The following is a 19,707-nucleotide window of genomic DNA, read 5'->3' as shown; positions in this document are numbered from 1 at the left end:
AAACTAACAATTTTTTTTTGAGGAAGATTAGCCCTGAGCTAACTGCTGCCAATCCTCCTCTTTTTGCTGAGGAAGACTGGCCCTGAGCTAACATCCATGCCCATCTTCCTCTACTTTATATGTAGGATGCCTACCACGGCATGGCATGCCAAGTGGTGCCATGTCCACACCCTGGATCCGAACCAGTGAACCCCGGGCCGCCGAGAAGCGGAATGTGCGCACTTAACCACTGTGCTACCGGGCCAGCCCCTAAAACATTATTATAGAAGGATTCTTTCATTTTGTAAGTGCAACTACCACTTGACCAACAAAATTTCAAATTGTTAATAAACCCTAAAATGTCTCAATATCTTGTCCTGAAGTTATAAGCCGCTAGAAACTGGGAAAACTAAAAATTCTATGGGTGAAAGACAAAGTCTCTGATTCCTGCCTATTCTCCTTAAAGGTAACAAATGGCATTAGTTTTGAAAATTAAATACCACTGAGTATGAAAGCCTGTTTTGTTCTAGTGACCCTTAATTATGACATAGCTTACCCTAGAAACAAAAAGTTCAAGGTAAGTTACTTACAGCATCATATAAGGAATACAGCCAGCGAGGCCATGAAGTCAAATTTGCACAGTGAAACTTTCTCTGAAAACAGAAAAAAAAAGTCACTTAAAAGACGCCATAGAATAAAGATTCTTATGGCGGAAAGAGCCACATCTGAAAAATGATTTTGGCCCAGAAAATATTTTCTAATTTCAAAAAGAAAAATTTTGTAGATAATCTCATAATAGATGATTATTTTTTAAGTCTGACAATCATGGTTTTATATTCTTCAAATATATATTGCAACTAAAATCTTGATTCTTATTGAAAAGTCAAATATTAAGACTTCAATACTGAAGACAAATAAGTAAAAATAAGATGAACTTGAAGAGTGACTAAGCATCACACTCTAAGGACCATATTATTTGCCTTTATACTAACTACTCGCCCAGTATTTGCAGTGAAAACCTCAAAATATAATCCAAACTGTGTTTGTATAAAAACCTATATGGCTCTCACCTGAATCAGCACAGAGGCAAACAGAAGATGTGAGACAATTTCAAAAGGAAAATGATCACATCCTTGAGACTTCATGATCAAGTCCCCCATTTCATAAAACTCAGGGAAAGGGGAAAACCATTACGTGTCCCTTATAGTTGTATTTTGGGATCCTAATGGAAGCATGCCTAAATCCACATAAAATGTGAATTATACTTAAATTCCTGCAGAATTTCAGTATTTGATGGGAAGACTCAATAAATAAGATGTCCATCCTCAAAGTACATATTCAGTGCAATACAAATGAAACTGGAATTTAGAAGTATAATTTAAAGTTCATCTGGAAGAATAAATGTGTAAAAACAAACGAAAATTTGGAAAGAAAAGTGTTCTACAAGACACAAAAATATGATTGAAAGGATGCATTGCAACAGTGCTGTTAACAGCAACAAACTGGAAACAACCTAAACATCAATCAACAATAGTTAAATATATTAGAAAATGTTTACACTAGGGAATAATCTGTATTTGATCAAAGAACAAGGCCTATCAAACCTACAGAATGTAATGATCACATTTTTCTCAATAAACAAAACAAAACCTTTGTAGATAAACAAAACAAAAACTATCTGTACAGATCACTGTAATTTTGTAAACACATTTAACAGACACAGGACATGACACATGAAACTGGGTGGGAAAGAAAGGTAATCAAAAAGGACTTTACCAGAGTGGAACAAAAAAAGTAAGATAACCTTTAACAAAATAAAAGGGAACTCCTACACTTGCACCTGCAAGACCAAATGAACAGGTATGCCATGGAGAAACACAGGTACACAGCACACATGGAAAGGACTTGGGGGACTTAGTTATGAACTAACCAATGTGCTGTCGAGCTCACCCCCCCTACTCCCACCACAGTCTTCCTCTAGCTATATTAGAATCTAAGAGGAGACGATAATGTTAATCTTCTGTGATGGTCAGACAAGGGAACTTCATTGTCAGGGACCAGGATGCTAAAGAGAGATCTAGAGTTAACATTAGGCATGTTTAGTTTGGAATTGCCTCTCAAGGGGATGTGATACTTGTTTTCAAATATTTTAGGAACCACCATATGGATGAGGGTGGACGAGTTCTGGAAGGCTCATGAGCTACAGCTCAAACCAATCGATTCTTGAATGAGAAGAATTTTTGCCTCAATATAATCCTAATATTTGAAGCTACCCAAAGATGCTCTGGGGTGGCCTCCAAGTACATGCTCAGGTAGTGATTTCAGTCTGAGTCAGACCATGAGACCTTTAAGGTACTCTCCAATCAGTTCCAAGTAGTTCCAAACACTAATGCTAAGGATTTTTGTCACAGTCCAGTTACAGAATAAAAAAATATTACTAACAGCCCATTGGATAACTGAGTATTCTGTAATAGCAATGGCAACCACTTTACACGTCTTACAAGAATTCTAAAGGTTGATAGTATTATCACCGCCATTTTAAAGATAAAGAAACAGAGGCACAGAAGGATGGTATAACTTGCCCAAGGTCACAGTGAGTAAATGGGAAATGGCTAGGATGTGCATTCAGGGTGTCTGTGACTCTAGCCATTATTCATTCAACAAACATTTTGAGTGCCTAGTATGTGTCAAGGCATTTTTATGCATTGCAGTATACCAGTGATTAAAACAAGAAAAGACTAAAATCATTGCCCTGTGGAACTTACATTTTAGTAGGGAGAAGTTTACTTTCCAGAAGTATACTTAGAATTACAAAATGACAAAGATCCAATGAAGTTTCAGTTTCACTGATTGACACACTCCCAATTCAGTCATTAATATATACTTTACACATCAGAATGATCACTTTTATAATATAAAAGCATGTACTTTTACCTGGTACCCATGTCAAGATAAAAAGAAACCAAAATAATTTATTCATATATAAACATTACTTCTCATTATAGTAAGAGAACAGAATGTGGCATGCTAGTGTGTTAAGAGCAACGCACTGGATGGAGGTCGTTACCATGCGCTCTGCCACCACCCACGCCTTGTGAATGTAACGCACTGCAGTCTCAGGAGGATCAGTTTCCTACTAATCGAAGTGAGAAGGCCTCTAAAATTCTTTATCAGGATTATTCTGACAGATTCTGAAGTTCTATTCACAAATCAATGAAACATGCTCACTACATCCTTAAGATTTGTGATGTGCTTTATATGGTCAACTAGACAGACTCTAGAGAGGTATACCAGAAAAGAGTAGCTGGCGCTAACACAGCAACTGCCAAAATTTAAGCCACTTCAATATCCTCAAATAAGAGTCCCATTTAGATTTCTGGCACATCAGGAGAGGCTCCTGGCTTATATATGGGTAATACTGACGATAAGTCCTAGCAATTTATGAACATTCTTCAAGTATATCAACATCACGATTTACTTCATAAAAGGGCTATACTTCAAGAAAACTTTAATACTAGCCAGAAAGTTAGGTGCTTTTTAAAAAGTGGCCAATGACTGATTCTCCAGTGAAGTATTTACTGGGAACAGGATTTACTTCTGAAACCAGGCAGAAAGGCTCTTAAAATGAATCTCTGTTACCTGGAGGTAATCTATCACATTCTTCCATTTTTAAGCCTCATAACTATGCTTCAGCTTAGCCTCCCAACAATGTAGAATGTTCAAAAAATGTGAAACTCAAATGGTTCCTTGAAAAGCAATAAAGTTGGAAGAGTAGTGTGAAAGGCTCATTGTGAACAGTAAATCATCACCAGAGATTTACATGGCGACCCAAGGCAGTCATGTACTGTATTAAATCCTACCACAATCAGCAACGTAGATGATAAAACAATTTATCCAAGTAATTAAAAAGCTACCAGTTTTCGTTTCCTTCCTTCATTTACAAATTCCCACTTGCTTTTAAGAACTGGAATGGAATGATAAGCTCTTTCCTGCTTGAGACTTATAAACCAATAACAGCGGAGACACACCTATAAGCCTAAGATGCATGCCTGGGAAATGTCTGTCTAGGGGAGACCCTGATTACAGAGAGCCTAAGATTTCAAAACTCTTCTTCTTCTTTAATATAAAAATAGACAACAAACACTATTACTTTTACTGCTACTATTATTATTCTGGAACAAGGCAAAAACAAATTCTGAAGTTCATATGGAGAAGTTAATAAGCAATAGTAGCTAAACAAACCTTGAAAAAAGAAGAGTAGTGAGGAGGGTTACCAGTCACAGTTTTATTTACACAAATTATAATTGTCAACAGTTACAACAGTATTGTGATGGTGCATAAACAGACTGACAAAAGAGCAGAAGAAAAGTAAAATAAAAAATGTGGTTGCTAATTAAGTGGCACCTCATATCATATGATATGAGCTTTTCAGAAAATGGAAATGGCACAATGGGGAGCTAGCTGGAAAAAAGTAAAGTTGAATTCATCCCAGGATAAACTACACATGGGTCAAAGCTTTAACGTTTTGATTTCATTAAAAGCAATAAAGTCAAAAATAGAAAGTAAAAGATTACATTTTTCACTTTCCAAAAAAATGATTCATTTGAACAGGGAAGTCATTTCTAGCTATGATTTAGAATACAGAAGCATTAAAAAAAAGATAAATTCAACTATGTAAGAAAAAAAACCCCTTCTATGTGACAGAGCACACCAAAAACAGAGTTAAAAGACAAACGACAAAGTAGGGAAAATGTCTGGAACTCATTAATTACAGACAAAGGGATAAGCTTCCTAATGTATAAAGAACGCCTAGAAATCAAGAAAGGGCAAAGAAGAACAGACACTTCCTACTAAAGGAAATACAAATCGCTCTTCAACACAAAATGGTACACCTCATTCATATTCAGAGAAACTCAAACCTCCGATAAGATACTGTATTTCACCTATCACATCAGCAAAAATTAAGCTGGCTACTACACTGTGTGTAAATGTGGTGAAATCGATAATCAGAGTACAAACAGGAACAATCTTCTTCGTAAGGTACTTTGAAAATATCTGTCAAAATTACAAAGGAAGTTGCCCTGCCATCCAATAATTCCACTGCTTAAAATTTATCATATATATTTACCTATATGAAAGGTCATTTGTATACAATACTTAGTGCAGGTCTTTCTTCCATAGGGAATGGTTATGTAAATTACAGTGTATCCATAGAACAGAATATCGTGCAGCTTTAAAAAGAAGGAAGCTGTGCTGCAAAAACTGACACAGAAGAATCACCTACACTCTTAAAAGAGAATGAGGTCCAGGACAGCATGCATCCTTTCACATAAGAACGAGGAAAGAAATAAGAGTATTTATTTGTATCTTCATAAAGAAACTCTGAAAGAAGACTTAGAAACTAACCTGTGAGCCCATTCTTGAGGACCCTGTCCTTTGAATGACTGCTCAGTTCCTCCCTGCTCCATATAAGCAGGAGCGACCATGGCTTATAAATTTAGCAGAGCTAGCAAGATGAGCTTCGATCACTTCCTTAATACGTTTCCTCATTTGATTTATTTTTACATTTCATATTCAACTCTTTTCTGATTAAAATAATGGGGCTTTATAAAGGAACAAGTAGACAGTCTGGGCAAGCAGAGAGTACACTTAAAAACATTTACATCATACTCCAAGTAGGTTAAAGAAAAGTTCCCTCACTCGGTGAGACTCCCACTACAGTAAACCCAGTGGAGAGAGAAAGCACTGTGGTAGGAAAGGAAATAAACATTAGTTTCAAAGGTCAAAGCACAGAATAAGGAAGTTCTCCAGATGGAAGTGGGTTTTGGAAGTGTTTCCTGATTATACTGGCCTAACTCCTTAATCATTAGGGGTGTCTTCTCTAATGATCCCTTGTTAGAATGGAAAATCACAAAGGAACACTTCTGGAAGCTTAAATAATTTTATGTCATTTACAATGTTTAGTTTCCCATGCCACATGTAAAGACAGGTGTGAACAGTTTTAAGCTTAACCAAATACATCTCAGGAAAACTACATTTCTAGACCTTTACATGTCTTTTCTGCTAGAAAAGTGTATGCCATTGTCCTGCCAATGGTATCTGCCATCCCCTTTCCCTGTGCTAGACTTTCCCAGCCTGTACTAGACAGAAGGACTCTAAGTGGTCTCTCTGAAGTAGAACAGAATTTGTAGGTCATCTGGAGTCTAAAATAGATCAGCTAGCAATTTTTCTTGGCCTAGTGATCTAGATCCAAATTTCAGCACCTAAGAAACTCTACTCAGGGTTTAAACATGAGGACCCTTTAAACAATCTGAAAATACATGGGATGAGGGCATTTTTATCTCCTAAAACCTTTTATGCCTCTCTCATTCCTCAGCACCTTCTGTTTAGTCCTTGGCAACTCTGAATATGAAAATAACTGAGGGCTAATGTTTGAGAGTCCAGAATTACTGAAGAAACAAGACAATAGGGAAAGATCAGAGGATCTGGTTCCAAACAAACACATGCTTCCTTGGTCTTTGCATATCTATCTTTCCTTGCTCTTGTTGAGCCAGCACAATGACAACCCAGTTGCAAAGGCCTAATTCTGAATTCAATGTGAACAAGCTGAGGTGCTGTAACCATGGAACAGGAAGAATTTAATCAGTAATTCAAAGAAAAATTACATTTAAGAAGCAGTCTTATTTGTTTAACCCAAGTTCAGGTGTAAGATGGGAAAATCCTGAAAATAGGAGAAAGAACCAGTAGAGTATGTAAGTCAGGAATTAACCACAATCACTCTCACTCTACGCTTAGAACTTCGCAAAGAAGAGCTAATTTAGGATTTTTAAACAGTTAATGATTTTTAAAAACCAATCTTGGTGTTGAAAAATGATTACATAAATCAAAATACAGTCATGTGCCACATAATGACATTTCAGTCAATGACAGACTGCATATATGATGGTGGTCCCATAAGATTAGTACCGTATAGCCTAAGTGTGTAGTAGGCTATACCATCTAGGTTTGTGTAAGTATATTCTGATGTTCACACAACAAGGAAATCACCTCACGACACATTTCTCAGAATGTATCCCCGTCATTAAGTGATGCATGACCGTACTTAATATCATCTGAAAAAAGTCCAGTGATTGAAATATACAACTATCTAAAATATTGAGATGATATGCAGGCAGCATCTTGATGTAGTTACTTGCCACATAACATCTCAGTACTATCCAGTGCCAAACACACGATTAAGCACTAAATGATTCAATAAACTCCAAAACCACTCCGTGGAGGCCATGTACCATCAGAGTGATCTTTGACATACTTATTTTCAGCAGTTACATTTAAAATGACTATAACAAACAAAATCTTCCACTGTTCTACTGTTAAAATAACCAAAGGTAAAAGTATATTTAAAGTGTGTATCAGGTTTGAAAAAAGAAGTACTGTACTACTATGAGAGAGTTGCCTGCTAACTTATGGCAGTAACACTATTGTTAAATCTTCAAAAATGTTAGTTTCGAGGTTGCTTGGGAATCTTTAAACAGTCTAATAACTTTTTCATTAGAATCTTCTTAGAAATACTAATTAAAACACACTATATCATGTCCGGATTGGTCAACTGAAACACAGAATAACAAGACCAAAAAGTCTACAGAAATCCAGTTATGAGCCTGATGCCCACCAAGCAGTCGTCCTGCACAAGGTTCTGTCTGAAAACTAGACGAATTCTACTCCAAGAATGTAAAAGTGGTGGTACACTGACTAGTCTATGAGACCCCTTTAAATTTAATGTATACTATTTACATCAAAATTAAAACCTTCACTACTCTACTTGACAAAGAGTAAGGGATGATTAATGCAGAATTTCTCAGGTTACAATGGGAATTGTCTTTCCATATTTTTAAACGATAAATCTCAAAAAGCCAATTTATTCTTAATTTAGGAACTAGTAATCTTTTCTTTTAGGCAGAAATCAAATATTACCCATTTCACACTCAGAGCTGATGCATCTTATAAATGAGCAGGAAGAGGCTTCATTAATTTTTTTCTAAGAGAAAAAATGATCTAGCCAAAAGGATATACATAAGAATTGATGCCTAAACAAGCAATATTTTTAAAGAGGACCTAGTCTCAAGCCAATTTTTGTGATGTCAATGGTGTTATACAAAAAGACAGCTAAAAAGCTTTTCTTTCAGAAGTCTGGAAGAAGTAAAATTTACTCTACTACTATGTGCTACCCCCAAATCTCTTTTCTTTAAGATAATATGTTTATGTTTCAAGAGGCAAACATCTGATCTAGCACAGTTTAGTAAGAGATTCCTGTAGAATTATCACAAGCTGTTAATACATAACTGATACACATAATAGCAAGAACACCTTACAGTATCGACATTTTACTACTTTTGTAAACTGCTTTTACATAAATAGCTGCCTATGAAATTTTTAGAAGTTCCAGCTATGATGAAATGCAGTCAGAGTACTGCCACAGAAGCTGTCTGGGGAACGAATCATGAAAGTTGTTTGTGTTTCTTTCTTAAAAACAGGAAGAAAACAACCTGTCTTCATTTTTTGAAAGTACATAAAAAATTAGTTTCCTACCTTCTGGTATTTCTGCCACCATTTATATGAATACTGGTCTTCCCATGAGACAGGTTTTGAAGGAAATATCTGGCACTTATTGAGAGATTCTAACTGAACTGCAGACATGGTTGAAGGCAACACACATTCAGGAAGAATTTGCACTTTAGCTTGCTGGATTCTAAAATAAAGAGAACCAAGCATGGTGTTCATTTTCAAGATAAACTAACTCAAACTATTAAGTTTCTAAACATACGGGTAAATTGAAATACTAAGATTTTCAAAGTTTTCTTTTTAAACATATTCATCAAATGCTGATGTTAAGATACATGAAATTTTCAAAAATTACTTTTTTTCATAAATCATACCAAAGTTAAAACCAAAGATAACCTAAGGTGTAGATTTCCAATCTCACTGTGGAATGGAAAAGGAAGATTTTAACATTTCAGATAAATATACAGTCTATAAATAAAACAAAGTGAAAAAAAATCAACATACCTACAACTGCTACTGTGTATCTTGATACTTCTAAATTAATTTCTTAAGACACCCCACCCCTCCCATCTCTCCATTTCCTTATGCTGCCTGACTCTTACACCTATCCCTTCTCATAAATCATCTAACCTGAGAAGTAGTAGAGAAAGGAAGAGAAAATCAAGAACTCATTTACATGGATGAGTTAAAATAAGACTAGAGAATTACATGTAGCCTTTATTTTTATGTGCATTTCTTTTCTCATTCTCAAACATTTAACTTGAATATGCAAAGAATCAAAATGTGCATTATATGATCTCTTTTTACTTAAAAATTAAACTCTCATGATAGGAAAGTCATCATTTCCAGAATGCTACTTGAGAATATCATAATTGCAAACATCTTTTCATGAACTAATGCCAACAGGTAGGTTGTATGCGTGAGCTATTTTCTTACGAGTCATTCTATCTCCTGGATTTACTTTGAAATATAGAATATATCAGTACATTCAAATGCTGGAACAAATCACTGTCAGACTGACTAAGTTTATTAAAAGCCGCTGCCTCATTAATTATGATTAGGAATTCTAAAGTGGTCTTTCATATTAACCACGGTCCTGACCAACAAAAAGTCATGAATGAAATTTTAATATTTCTACTTATTTATTAAATGAAAATAGCTAATTATGTCTGAAAATATCTAGCTTTAATTTAATGATAACATTAGAGTCACTCCACTAACTTCAATTCTTTCCTGCAAGCTCAAATTTATGTCTACATGACTTTGGAAAATGTTAAAAAAAAAATTGAATGTATTCAAATTATGTTTAAATGTTCTTATATTATTAGAGCTCCTTAAAAAACTAAAACTTCAATTTTCTTCACCTCACCACATGAACACAAATACTTGATAATCATATTTTTAAAGCAAAAGTACATATTATTCTATAGAAATTTTTGAAATCCGATTTTTCTTTAAGGTCATCAGTAACTAAATTAAAAATTATGTTTCACCCAACTATTAGATAAGATTTTCTTATGATAAAAACATTAATGTTACTGAAAAACTGGTTTGCTGTTTAAAAATTAGTCTGCGGTACAAGCTGTCTGAATTGCCCTGTAGGACCGAGCAATGCTCTCCGTTACTTTTGTTAAACAAGCCCAGGGACTGATGCACGCACAGGCCTGGTTCTTCTCCCTGCAGCTGAGTTTTGTTTTTAACATAAGCTAGCTCTGTTTCTTTCCAACCTATTTATGGCAGTTGTTTTGTGATTATAGTTACATTAATTTCTATAAATATTATAAAAACCAATGAAATATGAGTACAAAAATAAAATTGCTTCAATGAATATTAGGTTGACCCATAAAAAATGTTTTCAAATTAGGTTCAGAAAATTCTAATAGTAGGAAAAAACTGCACAAATCTGGAAGGATTCTGCACTTGTGATTATCACTGAATCTCTCTTTAAAGAAAAACTATAGGCATAAACTGTAGATAGATGATGCACAGTGAAAGCTGTTTATGAAAGAAAGACTACTGCCATCTCCAATCTGCAGAACCAATTCAAAGTTATCTTGTCTGGCCATCAAGTGAAAAATGAATGTACATCTATATCTTTTAAGTTAAAATATTTAAGGTATATACATATAACTTTTTATGATTTCCAGCTTTCATTAACTTTTTTGACTAACAATCATTGGTCTCAATTATGATAGGTAAGAGGACTTCTCTAATTTCAAATAGGGTATTAATGTTCACTTCCTCTCTACATGCTAAGAAATACTCAAGCTTTTCTGAAGAGTCCTACAGTGATTTAATGATACACTTCTATTTTTTCATTAATTTTCAAAAAAAAAAATTCCACGTGTTCAGGAGATACTAAAGAAATAAAGACAGGGCTGGCCCCATGGCTGAGTGGTTAAGTTTGCGCACTCTGCTTTGGCGGTCGGGGTTCGCCGGTTCAGATCCTGGGTGCAGACCTATGCACCACTTATCAAGCCATGCTGTGGCAGCATCCCATGTAGAATAACTAGAATGACCTATAACTAGGATATACAGCTATGTACTAGGGCTTCAGGGAGAAAAGAAAAAAAAACAAAGACAACTTAGAAAAGGCCAGAGAGTAGCAGTATACTTTTTATATATAAAGGGTCATTTATATAAAAGACAAATGACTATTATCTGGTACTACTGTGCTGGAGAAAGGAAACTGGCTTGCATTTCAAATGTGCTATTGAGATATATTGGTACAGTGGAAAGAGTGCTGGATTGGAAAGTCAGGGGACCTAGAACTGACCAGCTCTTGCTTACTAGCTGTATGACTTTAGGCAAATCACTTGCTCTCTTTAAGAGTACTTGGTTTCCTTGTTTGGAAAAAGAGGAGATTGCATCAAATTATCTCCTTGGTTTCTTCCATCTCAGAATTTCTAGTGAAGGTAGTTACAGGACCAGAGGGGCAGTGGAGCCAGAGAAATCTCACTCCATGGAGGCCTTTTAAATGAAGACAGACTCATATTTGTAGGAGCTCTTAGTCGTGGGTCTCTGGAATGCTCAAGAGAATGTGCCCCTTCCAAGTCTTGTCCACTCCTATTAGTTTGATGCTAATCTTTACTAGAGTTAAATATATATTCCTTGTTTTCAGAGTTAATGGTCTACTGCCATCTTGTGTTCAAAATGGTTTTTCCACAATCAAAAGTCACTAATGTCAAGACAGTCTCAGAAATATACTTTTCCCCAAGTCAATTTTCCATTATGGTTTCTGGAATGCAGTATTCACAAATAATCAAATTGTATAAGCATGAGGATAGGAAGTACTTTAAAAACAGAACTTTTAGTAAAATCCACAGTTACAAAACACCTTGCTAATTCTCCCAATGCAGAGCCCTCAGGAAGACATTCTTTCATTCATTTATGTAACATTTATGGTCATAAATGTAGAACATAAACAAGTCTTAGTCATTGTCCTTGAGCAGCTCAACTATTGAGGGACACAGACACAGAATCCTATAATGAGAGTACAAGTGTTCAATGCTGTGAGAGTCTGCACGGTGAACTTCCTGGGGAGTACCAGGAAGGAAGAACTAAAAACCCCTAAGGGCTGAGGCCCCTCCATCCCTCATTTTTCTAAGCTCCCTCTAGTTCCAAAGGGTTGCCTGACACATCTATATTTTCATAATTCAGTAATGTTTATGAATGCCCACTATGTGAACAAAACAAAAAGTTCTTGCCCTCATGCAGCTCACATTATTTTTTAAATCTTAAAAAATACTCTGAATTTCCATATGTTCAGAAGACACTACCTGTGCAAAACAGAGGTCTGATGAGATTTTCGACTCTGGCTATAGATAAGAAACCAATTCCCTAGGACTGGGTAGAACTCAAGAATCTTTATCTTTCTAAGACTTCACAGGTGATTCTTCTGCGCCAGAGTTGAGACCCAATCCCATAAGAGTTACCATGCAATGAGCAGGACAAATGCTTTGTTTGTTTTTTTAAGAGGATAAAGTAAACTGGATTTGTTAAAATGAGGTTAGTATGAGAGCCATGCTAAAACAGCAAACTTTATAAGTTACAGAGACAACAAGCATTTACTATCACTTTATTATGTATGTAATACATTTATGAGTGCTAAAAATTCTCACTGGAGATAGGCACTAAATGTAAATGGTTTCTACAGCTCAGATGGACCAGTTGGCAGGTATAACCAACATGGCTTTCAAACACCACAGGAATGCTGTAAACCCCACAGTTGTCCCCATGAGCAGAAAGCTCACAAGCCTCTGGCTTCTTCACCCCTTGTCACTCTGAGGAGAGGTCTTCAATCCCAAAGAAGCCATGCCCCAAATGACACTGCCTTTTGGGTTTACATTTCTGTTCTCAAACCTGGAGGGACATTAGAATCACCTGGAAATCATGAAAAAAGATGCTGCAGCCTCATCCCAGGCTAATCACACTCTAGGGATGGGAGATGAGATTGGAACTCAAGCTTCTACAGTATTAAAAACTGTCCAGGTGATTCTGATGCACAGCAAAGTTGGAAACCACTAGGCTATACCTTCAAAGAGAAAGAGAACAACTAGTTACAAGTTACAAATGAGGAAGGCCAGTAGAATACAAAATATATAAGAACCCCAGTTCATTTTAAGATGTATACATAGCTTTAAGAGATATGGTATTTCTTACCCATCCGACTGTGTTCTTAGCTCAAGGACTTTGAACCTTTGTCTTCCGATTGCTTTCACTTTCACTATCTCAATTCCAAAGTCCTGTTCTTCTCGATAGGCATATATCTCTGCTGTTGTTCCGAACTGTGCTTCCCTTTCCTGTACATTACTTCCAAGGTAAATTTTAGAAGGAAACAGTTTTGAACATTTAATTTTTAAATATGCAAGGTGGCAAAAGCAACACACATGGGAAAACAATTTATAGTAATCAGACCTCACCAAAGTTATAATAATTTTGTTTATTTTAAAATCGTATGGGGGAATTTGAATATATAAGGAGGCTTCAGAAAGTACAATTAGAGCACTTTTAGGAAAAGAATACATTTCTAGTCACTGAAAATGATGTAGGTTTGATAGGGGTTTAAACTCTCATTTCCCAAACCAAACATTCTTTTACTTCCGTGGACCATTTCTGCTGCTTCTCAGCAGCACCCTACTGGGGTGGGAACTTCCTGTATTCATTTCCTGCCTCTACTACAGATTGCCTCCAGCTGCCAACAGGATACTTGAAATTCAGCTTCAGTTTACCGCTGATGTGTAATGGGACAACTTAAGAATTTTGAGAGACAGAGAGAGAGAAAGAACAAGTCATTCTTTTGTAAAAGTAATCCTTTACATTCAAATGTAAAAGCCCTCTTTCTCTTTAAATAAAGACAGTTCTTGAAAATATGATTCTAGAAACATTTTTCACTAAATATTAATGATTTAAAAAATTTCAAATACCAGATGGTTCAATTGCGTGTGAAAGTAAATGTCTGATTTAGATGGTAATAATAACAAAAATACTCCAACTTGCCCTTTCAATCTTTTCCTCACAATTTTTTACCTCACTACCTGACTCAATCTCCTATGCATGCAAAACAATCATCGGTTTTGGCTTTCACACTGACCTCTGCTGTGACTATACACGAGAGAAAATATGTTAAGCAAATTCACTCTAATGTTTTACCTGTACGCAAGAACTGCAAAGGTTCTATCTTTCTGAATTAGATTCCGCACCATACTGACTTCTTGAGGGTGAAAAAGCTGAAGAGGTAAGGTCTGCCCAGGAATCAGGATCATCATCACCTGCGGCAGAACTGGAATCACCTGGCAGCTGTCATCATCATGCAAGGTCCTGCCATGGAATTCTTCCATATCAGAGCCCAGGTACTATTCAAGAACATACACACATACAGTGTCACTATAGATATGTAATAAAAATACAAACTCAACAGTCTAAAGAGAAATTAGAGCAAATGACATATAAACAAAGGGTACAAACGTTTAAACAATAAACTTGGTGTATCAGCACCCCATAGGAAAGTGTAATTTTGACTCTTAGAAGTAGAATTTCTGATACTTTGTGAAAAATCTCTCACATACAAATTCAAGAACATTTTTTATTTAAAAATATTTTATTTTGACTAAGATAAGAAACACTTCTATACGCAAATATCACAAATGGCAAGTATAAAATGTTAGCATGTTAAATAACCCCCTGGTACCCAGTAGTACAGACAGTAAGAAGTACTTTAGTAGCTCCATTACGAGCAAAAATGTAAGGAGGGTGACTATTCCTCAAAGAATTACACCAGGACATAATATGAAACTGCTTAAAAACCACAGCTAAGTGTGTTTATCCATTGGCAAATAGCACATGTCCTTACTCACAATTTCTGGTGTGAGGTAATATACAGTAATGCTAAAATCAGTCACTTGTTTTCAGGAACTTTTACCTAGAGTTAAATGGATATATCTGTTATATTAGATCTGCTACTAAATTACATACTGTATGTGATGTTGGCAGACTGGTGTCAAAATTTATGATGTTTGGTTTTTTAGCTTCTTTGCTATCTTGGTCTTCAACTTCCATTTCATCTTCTTCCTCACTCTCTGCTGTAAAAGTAGAATAAGAAAAAAACCAGATGCATGAAAATGTCAAAGCTATGTTTTCTTGCAAATGTATTATTCCTTCATGAGGATTCTGAGCCCTTCAGAAGAGTTCTTCTAAATATCACCCATAGTTGGTAATCTCTGCAGGACTGTCACAGAGGCAGACAGAGGGCTGAGGTCTATGCTGGGTTCTCTCACCAACGACTTTCTTTTAAACCAATCTTTTATTTTAGAATAATTTAAAATTTACAAAAAAGTTGCAAAGACAGTACAGACAGTTCCTGTATACGTCATATCCATTTTCCCCTAAGTCTACATCTTATAGCAGTATGGTACATTTGTAGCAACTAAGGAATCAGTGTTGGTACATTACTATTAACTAAACTCCACATTTTATTTGAATTTCCTTAGTTTTTCCTCACTATCCTTTTCTGCTGCAGTGTCCTATTCAGGACACCACGTTACATTTAGTTGTCATGTGTCCTTAGCTTCCTCTGGGCTGGGACGGCTTCTCCCACTTGCCTTGTTTTTGACGACCTTTACAGTTTTGAGGAATACTGGTCGGGCATTTTGTACTGTGTCTCTCAATTAGGATTTGTTTGATGTATTTCTCATGATTAGACGGAGGTTATATGTTATATCTTTTGGGGAGGAAGATCACAGAGGTGAACGGCCATTTTCATGACGTCATATCAAGGGTGCATACTATCAATATGACCTATCACCACTGAGGGTGACCTCGATCACCTGGCTGAGGTTGTGTTTGTTAGGTTTCTCCACGGTAAAGTTACGTTTTTCCTCCTTTCCACACAATACTCTTTGGAAGCAAGTCACTAGGCACAGCTCACACTTAAGGGGTGAGGAATTATGCCCCACCCCATTGAAGGCGGAATATCTACATAAGTTATTTGAAATTCTTCTGTGTGGCAGATCTGTCTCTTCTCCCTTGCCAGTAACTAATTTTGACACCTTAGACAACTCATTCCACTGGATCAAACCTTAGTTTCCTTATCTGAAAAATGACAGGCATGAAGAAGACAATCCTTAAGATTCTTTCAAACTCTCAACTTTTAAAAGTTCTAAAGATAGGAAGGAAGGAGGGAAAAAGGGAGGAAGGAAGGCAGACACATTAATTAAAATTGAAAAATTTTAACTGACAGAAAGATTTTCATAGCAGTGACATCACCTCCCTGGCTGTCACTACATTATTTAAAAATGAAATGTCTGTGATCATTTTCATACACATTTTGCTTTGGAATTTTAAATTTAAGAATACAGTTCACATGAAACATAAAACGTATTTTAAAAGAAATGTCTTAGCTTTCTCCACACAATTTTTAAATTATGAAAACTAAGCTAATCTACTTTAAAAAATCTGATGTTACTTATAATAGGGATGAAAGTCAGAAAAAGTTACATTATATAGGTGCTATTCTATTAAATGGGAGACTGTTCTTTTCACGCCAGCTATGGGTAAAATTCCTATTGCAAATCAATAGTTCTCAAGGTGGGGTGATTTTGCCCCTCAGGGGATTTTTGGAAATGTCTGGAACTATTTTGAGTTGCTATAACCAGGGGAGTCCTACTGGCATCTAGTGGGTGGAGGTCAGGGATGGCACCAAACATCCTACAAGGCACAGGACAGTCTCCCACAACAAAGAATTCTCCAGCCTAAAACGTCAAAAGTGCTGAGGTTGAGAAACTCTGGCCTAGGCAAATGAATAGAGATTTACTGAATCTCATTTTGACCTCATATTTCATGTATTTTTAAACGCCCCAAATAAACTTCTAAATAGATAAAATGTCATTACAAAATAGTCATTATCCTTTGTGTAATTCATTATTTATTCAAACTACCTCCAGCTAGGTCCCTGACAAGAAAATATAAATGTTTTTCAACACGGTAATTGCCTTGGACTTTCTATTAATTCTTAAGAATTCCTAGATATATGGCTTTGTCAAAGAGAAGAACGTAATTATTTCAACTTATATTCAAATGACCAATGGTCTAACACTCCATAGAAATTTTTCCTAAGAATATAGACGTTTCATCAAGAGTTAACAAAGAAAAATCTAAACTGTTGATTCTAATTTCCTGTATTTGCAATTCTGACAGTATGGCTTTCACTTGGCATGCAGAGAGACCCTCTTTATTGCTCCATTACAGAAAGTTTAAAAGATCAACTATTTGCTCAAAGGCTAGAATTCATAATTTTAAAATTTACATTTTAACTGTTCTGACTTCTAGTCTCTAAATGATTTCCTTATAAATAGCAGCCTTTCTCAGTACCACTGAAATCCACTTCCCCCTACTTGGCTACTTATCTATTAATGTTTCCTTTGAACAAGATAGATTGTTTTTTTTCTTTCTTTCTTTTTTTTTTTTTTTTAAGGAAGATTAGCCCTGAGGTAACTGCTGCCAATCCTCCTCTTTTCACTGAGGAAGACTGGCCCTGAGCTAACATCCGTGCCCATCTTCCTCTACTTTATATGCGGGATGCCTACCACAGCATGGCTTGCCAAGCTGTGCCATCTCTGCACCCGGGATTCGAACCAGTGAACCCCATGCCACGAAAGCAGAACATGTGCACTTAACTGCTGCGCCACCGGGCTGGCCCCCAAGATAGATTCTTTGCAGTTTAAATATCAAGCTCTTTCCTTAGCACTTAAAGAGGATTACTCTTCAAAACAACTCATATGACGTGGATTTATAAACAATCCAATGTTTCTTTACAAATAAAACTCACATGATTTAGAAAAGCATTATTATTATATCAATAACCTCTCTGGGCCCTCTCACTCCTGATTTTTTCCAACATAACAAACACTGACTATTCAGAACCATGAGGATGAAGTCTGATGAGTCACCTCATGCAGGAGCACTATGTGAATGCCAACCAGAACATCAGTATCCTCCCGGAAACAGTGAATTTAGCACATACAGAGTTGGGCTGATGTCTCTGAAATAAACAGCTCGGCTCCTCAGTCGAAGGTTGACATACTTACCTTTATGTCAATTCAGGTAGGCTGGTCAGGAACAACCACTGACTCTCTGACTCGGGTTTATTTTTATACAAAAAGTCCCTTCTATCTGATGGGCATGAATTCAGTCACTTTCTCCTCCAATCCATGCAACTCCCAGTGGACAAATTAATCCTCCAAGCATAGCTTTCTTTAGGCAACTGCTTGAAACCCACAATTATTTCTTGGCAGTCCAGAGGGAAAAACCCAACTCCACTGGCAAGAGATGCAAGCTCTCCAACAACTTAGACCCGATCTATCCCCAACCTACCTCTAGGCCGTTATCTTCCACAACCCTGTCCTAAGTATGTGCTTTTGGATGCCTCCAGATCCACCTCACAATGCTTTTCTCCAATCCCTCTAAAGGACGCTAATAGCATTCGATCATCTGGCCCTAAATCAAGTACCTTCTGCTAGTTATATTTTCAGGAGCCTCATACAAATTACAAACCTCCTCAAGTACCAGACTGTGTATCATACCTCGTTTCATCTCCACAGCACCTAACACACTTCCTGGCATACAGAGAAGGGACTCAACTAATAGTCTCAGTTTGGCTGATACACCTCTTGGAAAGCATCTCGTCAATAGCACTCCAGGACGAGTATGTACAATAATTCCAGGCGTTTTTTTCTGCCCAGTATTCCAACATAAGGCCAAGGTCTAAATTTTCACAAAACATAAAGGAAAGAGAAGACCGAGTTTAACATCACACTCCTAAGTCCAAGTAACCATACTGTACCACGTGCTTGAACTACTTGCCTGAGAAAAACAGACCAAATACTGTCTTCGCAACGAAGTGGTTAAGAGACACCAGTTATGCCAAAAAGACGCACTCTGGTTGGAGTTCCGGCTCTGCACCTACGTGACCTTAGACAAGTCACTGATTTACTCTACCAACCCATTTCTCACCCAACTAAATCGGGATCAGAAGAGTGAGGTGGGGAGAATGAAACGGAGAAATGCACGCAAAGCGCTTACTGCAGGGCCCGTGACGTGGTAAGTGCTCAGTACATGTTAGCTGTCACTCTTCTCAAAAGGAAGAAGTCCAGGAAAAGCAACGGCCGCTAACCTGGCCCGGTCCCCCCAGCCCCTAGTTTCACATCATTTCCTTGAAACCAAATTCTAGACATACCGAGGATGGAGAGGACGGGACCTTGCCCTTGGGAGCAAACACCCTCCTCGCCCCCAAAACCCTCGCCCCCAGCCAGGGGGAGACCGAGCCGGGAAGAGATGCGCCGTGACTCGGTCGCTGGACAGGGGCCTGCCGTGCTCCCGTCTCCCAGGGCGGCCCCGCCGGCCTCAGCGCCCCCCGCCCGCCCGCCCGCGTCCCCGGCCCCACCGCGCTACTCGCGGCTCGACCCTCGCCCCCTCCCGCTGCCGGGACCAGCCCCGGGCAGTTACCAGGCAGGAGCGGCAGATGGTTGCCCATGTTCCGCGCACCGTCCTGCGGGTCTCCCTCGTCGGCCATGTCTGTTTACCCGCAGAGGAGGCTGGGACAGGGCGGCGCCCGGACGCCGGGGGAGGGTCCGCGCCGCGCCGCCGCCGCCGCGCACCGGGGCCACAGCG

The 19,707-nt window shown here is 37.5% G+C and overlaps 1 protein-coding gene across 1 annotated transcript in view; it reads right to left on the bottom strand.

Annotated features, from left to right (window-relative positions):
- The window catches only part of CRBN (cereblon), a 25,835-nt gene extending 6,128 nt beyond the window's left edge, over positions 1-19,707 (bottom strand). The window contains exons 1-6 of the mRNA XM_070576722.1: positions 19,543-19,707; positions 15,016-15,122; positions 14,194-14,396; positions 13,204-13,353; positions 8,569-8,728; positions 570-632 (exon numbers count right to left, since the gene is read on the bottom strand). Of these exons, the coding sequence (XP_070432823.1) occupies positions 570-632; positions 8,569-8,728; positions 13,204-13,353; positions 14,194-14,396; positions 15,016-15,122; positions 19,543-19,609 (750 nt within the window). The 5' untranslated portion in view covers positions 19,610-19,707. The remainder of the gene's footprint in view (positions 1-569; positions 633-8,568; positions 8,729-13,203; positions 13,354-14,193; positions 14,397-15,015; positions 15,123-19,542) is intronic.

This window comes from Equus przewalskii, chromosome 15, assembly GCF_037783145.1.
Source record: "Equus przewalskii isolate Varuska chromosome 15, EquPr2, whole genome shotgun sequence".
NCBI lineage: Eukaryota > Metazoa > Chordata > Mammalia > Perissodactyla > Equidae > Equus > Equus przewalskii.
The sequence above is the reverse complement of the archived record's forward strand: the minus strand, read 5'-3'. Positions and strand labels throughout refer to the sequence as shown.